The sequence below is a fragment of the Scyliorhinus torazame genome, chromosome 17 (assembly GCF_047496885.1).
Source record: "Scyliorhinus torazame isolate Kashiwa2021f chromosome 17, sScyTor2.1, whole genome shotgun sequence".
In the NCBI taxonomy this organism is placed as follows: domain Eukaryota; kingdom Metazoa; phylum Chordata; class Chondrichthyes; order Carcharhiniformes; family Scyliorhinidae; genus Scyliorhinus; species Scyliorhinus torazame.
The window spans coordinates 166,416,462-166,428,528 of NC_092723.1; the positions used below are offsets into that span (position 1 = coordinate 166,416,462).

The 12,067-nt window shown below is 48.2% G+C and overlaps 1 protein-coding gene across 1 annotated transcript in view; it reads left to right on the forward strand.

Moving 5' to 3' along the window:
• The window catches only part of LOC140394377 (Na(+)/H(+) exchange regulatory cofactor NHE-RF2-like), a 175,535-nt gene that overhangs the window by 20,365 nt on the left and 143,103 nt on the right, over positions 1-12,067 (forward strand). Inside the window, exon 2 of the mRNA XM_072481582.1 lies at positions 505-732. Coding sequence (XP_072337683.1) covers positions 505-732 — 228 coding nt within the window. The remainder of the gene's footprint in view (positions 1-504; positions 733-12,067) is intronic.

The following is a 12,067-nucleotide window of genomic DNA, read 5'->3' on the forward strand; positions in this document are numbered from 1 at the left end:
AAGATAAATTTCTTCTCTCAATGTGTTATGAATCTTTGGAATTCTCTCTCCCAGATGTCTGTGGATGCACAACCCTTTAGTATGTTCTGAGATTGGTAGATATTCAGGGATATGGGAATGGTGCACTTAGGGTGGCATTTGTTAGGTCAACCATGAGCTTGGCAAAGGCTCGAGCGGCCAAATGGTCTGCTACTGCTCCTGTTATTTTTTAATGTCACTGCAAGATATAGTTTGGCAGGTGAGTGTCTGAGAGCACACATTGATCCAGCCACTTCAACTTGTTTGCTAATTCAGGTTGCTCAGAATTTTCAGGGTTGGTAAAACTTTTCTGGCCCTGGCATTAGTTGAAACCGCAAAAGAAATGCGGTGAATAAAATAAAGCCGGCCACTAATTCTTAAAAAGGTTTGTCCCTTTTGCCATTGAGACTCCATGTTTAATGTGGAGGGCTTGTTGTAATCCGCATGGACTCATTGAAAGATCGTGACCCTCTTCTTCTCCTCCAGGTTGTGCAGCGGATCAAGGCACTGGAGAATGAGACAAGACTGTTGGTGGTGGATAAGGAGGCGGATGAATACCTGCGTAACCAGCGCCTCACTGGTACAGAGGACTATGGCCAGAGCCTTTCCCCAGATGAGACCAAAGACAATGGGGAAGTATGGAAACAGCAAGTAGTTCTGAGCAGTGCGGAGCCGACAAGATTATCCATCAGGTCCATTGATAGCAACAAAAAGGTAGGAAACCCATTGAAAAAGGCAAGGTGAGACATGTCGGGGAAGTTAAATTGGGTAACTGGGCAAAAATATGGAAAATAAATGCCAATGCTTTTGGATTCCTCTCTTTGGTGGCAAACATTGGAATGGAATTTTGAGTTCAGAATTGCACCTATTATTACCATATTATTTTGCTTGTTGTCAAAAACTGCAGATTTTCAAGATCGAAAGCAATATTGGACTATACTGAAGCAATGCAATTTCCAAATAAGCAATGTGACAACATTGCAAAGTGCAGTATAATGGTACAAAGGTTGCATAGAGTACAGCAAATGCGGCGGTGGAGGAACTTCTGAATTTATTTTTTTAAAAATATATTTTATTCAAAATTTTGTGGCCAAACATAACAGTACATAGTTTTTCTTTTGAACAACAACAAAGCAATATAAATACCCATGGCCAGTTTTAAACAAATAAATAAATAATATATAAACAAAACAAAACTGAGTGGCAACTGCCTTGTCAAAAATAGTTACTCTCCAAAGATACAATCCAACAATCCAATATACATTACTTATAACAAGTGTCTATACATATACACTGACATCCCTGAGAGTCCGTCCAGTTCTCCCCCCCCCCCCCCCCCCCCCCTGGGTTGCTGCTGTTGTCTTCTTCTTTTCCATTCCCTCTATCTTTCTGTGAGGTAGTCGACGAACGGTTGCCACCGCCTGGTGAACCCTTGAGCCGAACCGCTTAATATGAACTTGATCCGTTCTGACTTTATAAACCCTGCCATGTCGTTTATCCAGGTCTCCACACCCGGGGGCTTGGCTTCCTTCCACATCAACAATATCCTGCGCCGGGCTACTAGGGACGCAAAGGCCAAAACATCAGCCTCTCTCGCCTCCTGTACTCCCGGCTCTTCTGCAACCCCGAATATAGCCAACCCCCAGCTTGGTTCGACCTGGACCCCCACAACCTTCAAAGCACCTTTGCCACCCCCACCCAAAACCCCTGTAGTGCCGGACATGACCAGAACATGTGGGTGTGATTCGCTGGGCTTCTCGAGCATCTCCCACACCTATCCTCTACCTCAAAAAATTTACTGATCTGTGCTCCAGTCATATGCGCCCTGTGTAACACCTTAAATTGTATCAGGCTTAGCCTGGCACACGAGGACGATGAGTTTACCCTACGTAGGGCGTCGGCCCACAGCCCCGCCTCAATCTCCTCCCCAAGCTCTTCTTCCCATTTCCCTTTCAGCTCATCTACCATGATCTCCCCCTCGTCCCTCATTTCCCTATATATGTCCGACACCTTACCATCCCCCACCCATGTCTCTGAGATCACTCTATCCTGCACCTCCTGCGTCGGGAGCTGCGGGAATTCCCTCACCTGTTGCCTCGCGAAAGCCCTCAGTTGCATATACCGAAATGCATTCCCTTGGGGCAACCAATATTTTTCCGTCAGCGCTCCCAGACTCGCAAACGCCCCATCTACGAACAGATCTCTCAATTGTACTACCCCAGTTCTTTGCCATGTTCCAAATCCCCCATCCATTCTCCCCGGAACAAACCTATGGTTATTTCTTATCGGGGACCGCACCGAGGCTCCCGTCTTTCCCCTATGCCGTCTCCACTACCCCCAAATTTTCAATGTAGCCTCCACCACCGGGCTTGTGGTGTATTTCTTTGGTGAGAACGGCAACGGTGCCGTCACCATTGCTTGTAGGCCCCCCCCCCCCCGTCCCTACTATGCTGCAAAAATCCCCTCCTCACTCTCGGGGTCTTCCCGGCCCACACACAACTCATAAATGCTCTTCTCGATTCTCTTGAAAAAAGCCTTCGTGACCACTACCGGGAGGCACTGAAACACAAAAAGGAATCTCGGGAGGACCACCATTTTAACCGCCTGCACCCTACCTGCCAGTGATAGGGACACCATGTCCCATCTCTTAAAGTCCTCCTCCATCTGTTCCACCAACCGCGTTAAATTAAGCCTGTGTAATGTACCCCAATTCTTGGCTATCTGGATCCCCAAGTACCGGAAGTCCCTTGTTACCTTCCTCAACGGTAAATCTTCTATTTCCCTGCTCTGCTCCCCTGGATGCACCATAAACAACTCACTTTTCTCCATGTTCAATTTATACCCTGAAAAATCCCCAAACTCCCCAAGTATCCGCATTATCTCTGGCATCCCCTCCGCCGGGTCCGCCACATATAGCAACAAATCATCCGCATACAGAGATACCCGGTGTTCTTCTCCTCCCCTGAGTACTCCCCTCCACTTCCTGGAACCCCTCAATGCTATGGCCAGGGGCTCAATCGCCAGTGCAAACAATAACGGGGACAGAGGACATCCCTGCCTCGTCCCTCTATGGAGCCGAAAATAATCGGACCCCCGTCCATTCGTGACCACGCTCGCCATCGGGGCCCTATACAGCAACTGTACCCATCTGATATACCCATCTCCAAAGCCAAATCTCCTCCGCACCTCTCACAAATAATTCCACTCCACTCTATCAAATGCTTTCTCGGCATCCATCGCCACCACTATCTCCGCTTCCCCCTCTGGTGGGGGAATCATCATTACCCCTAGCAGCCTCCGTATATTCGTGTTCAGCTGTCTCCCCTTCACAAACCCAGTTTGGTCCTCATGAACCACCCCGGGACACAATCCTCTATCCTCGTTGCCATTACCTTGGCCAGAATCTTAGCATCCACATTCAGGAGGGAAATGGGCCTATAGGACCTGCATTGCAGCGGGTCTTTTTCCTTCTTTAGGAGGAGCGATATCGTTGCCTCTACATAGTCGGGGGCAGCTGCCCCCTTTCCCTAGCCTCATTAAAGGTTCTCATCAGTAGCGGGGCCAGCAAGTCCATATATTTCCGATAAAATTCCACTGGGAATCCGTCTGGTCCCGGGGCCTTCACCGCCTGCATGCTCCCAATCCCTTTCACTACTTCCTCCGTCTCAATCTGTGCTACCAGTCCCGCCCTCTCCTGCTCCTCCACCTTAGGAAATTCACCTTAGTTGATCCAGAAAGCACATCATTCACTCCTTCCCTTCCGGGGGCTGAGCTTCATATAATCTTTCATAAAATGCCTTGAACACTCCATTCACTCTCTCCGCTCCCCGCTCCATCTCTCCCTCCTCATCTCTCACCCCCCCCCCCTATCTCCCTCGCTGCTCCCCTTTTCTTCAGTTGGTGGGCCAGCAACCTGCTCGCCTTCTCCCCATATTCGTACTGTACACCCTGTGCCTTCCTCCATTGTGCCTCTGCATTACCCGTAGTCAACAAGTCAAATTCTACATGTAGCCTTTGCCTTTCCCTGTACAGTCCCTCCTCCGGTGCCTCTGCATATTGTCTGCTCACCCTCAAAAGTTCTTTCAACATCCGCTCCCTTTCCCTACCCTCCTCCTGCTTTCCTTTATGTGCCCTGATAGATATCAGCTCCCCTCTAATCACTGCCTTCAACGCCTCCCAGACCACTCCCACCTGAACCTCCCCATTGTCATTGAGTTCCAAGTACCTTTCAATACACCCCCTCACCCTTAAACACACCCCCTCATCTGCCAATAATCCCATGTCCATTCTCCAGGGTGGGTGCTGTTCTTTTTCCTCCCCTATCTCCAGGTCCACCCAATGTGGAGCGTGGTCCGAGATAGGTATAGCCGTGTACTCCGTCCCCGTCACCTTCGGGATCAGTGCCCTTCCCAAAACAAAAAAGTCTATCCGTGAATAAACTTTGTGGACATAGGAGAAAAACAAACACTCCTTACTCCTAGGTCTACTAAATCTCCAGGGGTCTACTCCTCCCATCTGCTCCATAAAGTCCTTGAGCACCCCAGCTGCAGCCGGCCTCCTTCCGGTCCTGGACCTCTATCTGTCCAGCCCTGGATCCAGCACCGTATTAAAATCTCCACCCATTACCAACTTTCCCGCCTCTAGGTCCGGGATGCGTCCCAACATACGCCTCATAAAATTGGCATCATCCCAGTTCGGGGCATATACGTTCACTAAAACCACCGCCTCCCCTTGCAATCTGCCACTCACCATCACGTATCTGCCCCCACTATCCGCCACTATGGTCTTTGCCTCAAACATTACCCGCTTCCCCACTAATATAGCCACCCCCCTATTTTTTGCGTCTAGCCCCGAATGAAACACCTGCCCCACCCATCCTTTGCGTCGTCTGACCTGGTCTATCAGTTTCAGGTGCGTCTCCTGTAGCATAACCACATCTGCCTTAAGTTTCCTCAGGTGTGCGAGTACCTGTGCCCTCTTAATCGGCCCGTTCAGCCCTCTCACATTCCACTTGATCAGCCGGGTTGGGGGGCTCTTTACCCCCCCCAACCTTGTCGACTAGCCATCTCCTTTTTCAATCCAGCTCCTCACCCGGTTCCCACGTAGCCGTATCTCCCCCCAACGGCGCCCTCCTGCCCCGACCACCCCACCCCATACCAGCTCCCCCTTCTCCCCAGCAGCAGCAACCCAGTTAACCCCCCCCCCGCTAGATCCTTTTCTAGCGTAATTGCACCCCCCATGTTGTTCCCAGAAGTCAGCAAACTCTGGCCGACCTCGGTTTCCCCCCGTGACCTCGGCCCCCACTGTGCGAGGCCCCCTCCTTCCTGCTACCCTGTTCCCGCCATGATTACCATAGCGCGGGAACAAAGCCCGCGTTTCCCATTTGGCCCCGCCCCCAATAGCCGGCGCCCCCAGCTCATCCTCCCTCCCCCCCTCCCCCACGACATGGGGAAGAGAGAAAAGTTACAGGGTCACAGGATTAACAACTTGGGAAATCATCTCTTCCCCCTTTCCCCCCCCCCCCCTTCACCCCACGTAACCACCCCACCACTTTGTCCCAAACGTTCTTTTTCTAGCCCGATTATTCCAGTTTCTCCTCGACAATAAATGACCACGCCTCTTCTGCCGTTTCAAAGTAGTGGTGTTTCCCTTGATGTGCGACCCACAGTCTTGCCGGCTGCAGCATTCCAAATTTAACCTTCCTTTTGTGCAGCACCGCCTTGGCCCGATTAAAGCTTGCCCTCCTTCTCGCCACCTCCGCACTCCAATCTTGATATACGCGGATCACCGCGTTCTCCCACCTACTGCTCTGGGTTTTCTTTGCCCATCTGAGGACCATCTCTCTGTCCTTGTATCGGAGAAATCTCACCACTATGGCTCGAGGAATTTCTCCAGCCCTCGGTCTTCGCGCCATAACTCGATAAGCTCCCTCCACCTCCAACGGGCCCGTCGGGGTCTCCGATCCCATTAACAAGTGAAGCATCGTGCTCACATATGCCCCGACGTCCGCCCCCTCTGCACCTTCGGGAAGACCAAGAATCCTTAAATTCTTCCTCCTCGCATTATTCTCCAGCACCTCCAGCCTTTCCTCACACCTTTTGTGTTGTGCCTCGTGCATCTCTGTCTTCACCACCAGGCCCTGTATTTCGTCCTCATTCTCAGCAGCCTTTGCCTTCACGACCCGAAGCTCCTGCTCCTGGGTCTTTTGCTCCTCCTTTAGCCCTTCAATCGCCTGTAATATCGGGGCCAACAGCTCCTTCTTCATCTCCTTTTTAAGTTCTTCCACGCAGCGTCGCAGGAACTCTTGTTGGTCAGGGCCCCATATTAAACTGCCACCTTCCGACGCCATCTTGCTTTGTGCTTGCCTTCCTTGCCGCTGCTCTAGAGTATTATTGTCATTGGAGAGGAAATGCATTCCTACATCACATTTCCATTGCCAAAATCTCAGTGCTCCTCCTATTCTGACTTCTTGAGTGTTAATTTGAATACTCCACTGTTGGTAGCCATGTCTTCGGTTGCCCGGGCCCTAAACTGTGAAATTTTCTTTCCCCCCCCCCCCCCCCCCCAAATCTGCCCCCACTCCACTCTCTCAAATACACTCCTTAACACCTACTTGTTTGTGCTAATGACTCCTTATGTGATTCGGCGCCAAACGTTGTTTGATGTTGCCACTTGTGAAGTGCCCTGGGGCGTTTTGCTATGTTAGGAGTGTGATTTAGGAATGCAAGTTGTTGTTGAAGGATACAGATTGTACATCATTCAACGGTGTTTCTTACAATCCATCTTTTTATTAACATGTGCTGAACATCAGTGTTGCTAATCTTGCTGGCTGTGCCTGTTGCAAATCTCTTTGTGACACTGCATAGCTGGGACGGTGCCATGCAATGCTACACTGCGGAATATGTTTTCTGCATATTGAGTGTAAGCTGGAATGGGGCCAGAAGAAATGATGCTCTCCTGGTTTTCAAGAGCGTATTTTGATTCTCTGGTGTTCATATTGTGTTCCACTAGCTGATTTCTGTCAAAGAATGTTGTCAGATGATCTCTTGGGCTTCTGAAAACGATTAAAACAGGAGAAAGCTCTCAATGGTAGCACAGTGGTTAGCAGTGCTGCTTCACAGCGCCAGGAACCCGGGTTCGATTCCCGGCTTGGGTCACTGTCTGTGCGGAGTCTGCACGTTCTCCCTGTGTCTGCGTGGGTTTCCTCCCGGTGCTCCGGTTTCCTCCCACAAGTCCCGAAAGACGTGTAGTTGGGTGAATTGGACATTCTGAATCTCCCTCAGTGTACCCGAAAAGGTGCCGGAGTGGTGACTGGAGGATTTTCATTGCAGTGTTAATGTAAGCCTACTTACGACACTACTAAAGATTATTTTTATTCTGTAAAGCCACAATTCCCCTAAGCACCTTTATTTACAGTTTTCCTGTCAGCTTTTCTAGACTTGTGTAGTTTTCAAAATAATGGCTTTTGACTCTTATTATTTTGCTTCCTAGCTTAGTTGTATTAATTTCCATCTTTACGCTTGTACTGCTTTTGCCGAGTTCCAAAGTTCTTCACTAACCTGCCTTCAGGGTGTAATTTCTAGGATTTTCTCCCCTTTTATTGGGCGTCATTTATTATTTCATGGCCGTTGAATAAGCAGTGATATTTGTACACTCTAATTGAGCGGAAATAGTTCGGAAATGTGACGGTGACAGTCGTGGCTCAGTTGGTGACCCTGTTGCCTCAGAAACTTGTGGGACCAAGCACCACTCTGGAGACATAGACTCCAAATTTAGGTTGACGCTCAGTGCAGTACTGAAGGCGTGCTGCATTCTGGGGGGTTGTTATCTTTTTGGATGAGGAGTTAAATTGAGGCCCTGTCTGCTCTTGCAGATGGGAATAAAAACTCAAACATATGAATGAGGAGCAGGCGTACCCCACTCGGCCCCTCACACTTGTTCCTCCATTCAATACGATCGTGGCTGATCTGATTATAACCTCGACACGTTCCTGCCTACCCCCAATAATCTTTTACCCCCTTGTTAACCAAGCTCGGAAAGATTCTGCTTCCACTGCCCTTTTGAGGAAGAGTTCCAGAGACTCACGACCCTCGGAGAAAATAATTCTCATCTGTCTTAAATGAGTGACCCCTTATTTTTAAACAATGATTCTCTTGTTCTAGATTCTCTGACAAGAGGAATCATCCTCTCCACATTCACCCTGTCAATAACCACTCAGTATCTTAAAGGTTTTGATCTAGTCGCCGCTTACTCTTCTAAACTCGAGTGCATACAAATCAAACCTCTCCAACCTTTCCTCAAGACGGTTCAGCCAATATTCATTTGTCCTTCAACCCATTACTTTATTAAAAAAAACAATTGTGCTGCTGTTTGTGGACATTCTTGCAAGCAGTTTTTTTTCTACCACTTTTTCTACATCACGACAATGATTACAGACTGTGAAGGTGTTCTTCTTACCAACATTTGAATTCATTCAACCCTATGTTCGCTCCACGCAGTCTTGTTTCTGCAGTGAGATTGATGTAATATTTGTGCAGACACCGCAGTGGCACAGTGGTTAGTGCTGCTGCCTCACAATGCCAGGGACCCGGGTTCAATTCCAGCCTCGGGTGACTGTGTGGAGTTTGCACATTCTCCCCGCGTCTGCGTGGGTTTCCACGGAGTGCTCCGGTTTCCTCCCACAATCCAAAGATGCGCAGGTCAGGTGGATTGGCCATGATAAATTGCCCCTTAGTGTCCAGGGATGTGCAGGTTAGGTTACGGGGATAGGTTGGGATGGACGTAGGAGTGAACCTGAGTACACTACTCTTTCGGAGGGTCAGTGCAGACGAGATGGACCAAATGGTCTCCTTCTGTACTGCAGGGATTCTATGAATCCATCTATTTTCTGGTTATCCATTAGCTAGTGGCAGTAGCACCGTCAATGCAGGTGAATAGGAGCTGGTTTCCTAGGGCAAGAAAAATTGAAACCAGGCAGGATAGTGAAGGCTAAGGTACCAGAAATAATGCAAAGATGGTAAGAGAAATGAATACTGTGTGCACCACAGAACACGATAGTGAAAATAAACTAAACACTAAGAAAAATAGAACCATGGTGAGGTGTCCAAGCCCAAAACGAAAGGGACCAAAGGCAACTAAAACTCTATTTCTAACGAAAAGGAGCTAAAATGGAAAAAAAAAAGTAATTATTTTCCAGTTTTTGCCAACTTCTTCCTTTTCTTTGAAGGTGGTGGGTGTTCTTGTTCTCTTGCTGTTTTACAACGAGGGCCATCACACCAAGACCAGTCTGTCTTTTGTAATGTTTAACAAAGTGGTTTTATTTATAGCATTGTCAGTGTGTCTGCTGGATGGAAATCAAGAGTTGAATCCGTGATAACTATTCTTCCCTTCCTTTAACAGTAGCATAATGCAGTGAGTTTTAGATTCCTACTCCAAACGAGCCAGGTTCCCTTTACATTTTGATGTCTTCTCTGCCTCTGGTTCACCTTGGGGGAGGCAATGATGTAGTGGCATTGTTGCTGGAATACGGGTTCGGATCCCACAACTGATTGAAATTTGAAGTCAATAAAAATCTGGAATTAAAAGTCTAATGGTGACATGAAACCATTGTCTTCTAAGCCCATCTGGCTGGTTCACTAATGGTGTTTTTAGGAAATCTGCCATCCTCACCTGTTCTAGCCTGCATGTGGCACCGCACCCAAAATAATGTGGTTCACTCTTAAAATGCCCTCTGAAATGGCAAGCTGTTCAGTTCAAGGATAATTAGGATGGACAATAAATGCTGACCTACATTCCATCCATAAATTAATTTAAAAAAGACCTTATTACAAAATAAGGTTGTAGAGCCATAAAAGTTTAGAATGTATGTTTACTTTGAGCACATTGTTCTAGAGCTGCCAAGCTTTCCAAAGCACCAGTCATCATCTTCAGAGGGCCACCATGGATGGAACATATCAAGGGGAGAGCTGAGGCTGACCCCTTGCATCTTCTCCACCATATGTAGGACTCAGATTAGGAGTGTGATGGCACGCTCATCACTTATCATAGATTATCATAGAATTTACAGTGCAGAAGGAGGCCATTCGGCCCATCGAGTCTGCACTGGCTCTTGGAAAGAGCACCCTACCCAAGGTCAACACCTCCACCCTATCCCCATAACCCAGTAACCCCACCCAACACTAAGGGCAATTTTGGACACTAAGGGCAATTTATCATGGCCAATCCACCTAACGTGCACATCTTTGGACTGTGGGAGGAAACCGGAGCACCCGGAGGAAACCCACGCACACACTGGGAGGATGTGCAGACTCCTCACAGACAGTGACCCAAGCCAGAATCGAACCTGGGACCCTGGAGCTGTGAAGCAATTGTGCTATCCACAATGCTACCGTGCTGCCCATCTTGCTCACATTTACACTGTGCAGGATGGGCGGCACGGTAGCATAGTGGTTAGTACTGTTGCTTCACAGTGCCAGCGTCCCAAGCTCAATTCCCGTTTGGGTCACTGTGTGGAGTCTGCACGTTCTCCTCGTGTCTGAATGTGTTTCCTCCGGGTGCTCCGGTGTCCTCCCATAAGTCCCGAAAGACGTGCTTGTTAGGTGAATTGGACATTCAGAATTCTCCCTCAGTGTACCTGAACAGGCGCCGGAATGTGGCGACTAGGGGATTTTCACAGTTACTTCATTGCAGTGTTATTGTAAGCCTACTTGTGACAATAATAAAGATTATTACTATTATGAAGCAGACCACTTGACCCCTGCCACAGATCTCACTAACCAACCCCTCCATCACTGGGACACTGAACCTGCAATTTCTACTGTCTATACATTGGCTTTGACTGTTGGGAAGGGAATGAGTGGCATCACCCCCAAGTTGTATCCCATACTAATTTGGAAATGGATGATTTCTTCATCACTGGGTTCAATCCATGAAATTTTATACTTGGTCACTCTTGTATGAGGACCATCACAAGCTTAAGAAGAGGATCCATCACCACTGCCTCAGGACAACTGGGGATAAGCAACAGATACAAAGCCTTGCCAGCACTGCCCATATCCTGTGAACAAGTGTAAAATGAAGTCAGCACCTATTTTTGTTCTTGGAGTTAAGACAATAGTCTCGAGATAAAAAATAAAATAATAAAATAAACAAAATAAAAAATTACATTAAAAAAAAAAAAAATGTTTTTAATAAAAAGAATTTAAAAAAAAAAAAAACGTTTCCCTTTTCAAAAAAGAAAATGTTTTTTTCCAAAAATCAAGTTCAAAACATCTCGCCCTGGGACCGGACTTCAAACACCCCAATCATTCATTTTCAGCGGGGGGGGGGGCCACCCAGTCTGCACTGCTCCCCATCTGCATTCGAGCTGGATTCAGGCCACGCTCCTCCCCTGCCGCTTGCTTTGGGATCGATGCCTCTTCTCCTCCGGTCACGGGGGGGGTCCCCACCAGCTCCAAACCTGCCCGACCCGGCACCCGTCCCTCAGGCCCCAACGGCCAAAGAAATCGCGACCGGCGAAACCCCCGGAAAACATCGGAATGCCGCCGACCGGCGGGAGCCTCTCTCCAGCGTGACCGCTCCGCTCGCGCACGCCACCGGAAGTCCAAGTTAAGACAATAGTAATATGTTCCTTTTTAGTGTTCATTTCCTGATGGGATCATTGCCAAACAACACCAGTGACAAGAATAGAGTTGTCATGCAAAGGATGAACCATTCTTTGTAACAAAGGATAAGATTGTTTGGTGCAAATTTAGAAATTCTCAAATCCATTTCCTTGCCCCTCCCTGCCTCTCTCTCCTCTCCCTGCAGCCCTCCCGAGATATCTGCATTCCGAATCTTGGCCCTTTGTGCACCTCCAATTTTAATCTCTCCATTTTATTGTTGTTCGTACCTTCAGCTGCCAAGACTCCAAGCTCTGGAATTTCCTCCTAAACCTGCCCATCTCTCTCTCTAAGACGCTCCTTAAAACCTAACTCATTGATCAAGCATTTGGCCCGTTGCCCTCAAATCCCTTGTGTGGCTCAGGGCCACATTTTGTTTTCTAAAGTTA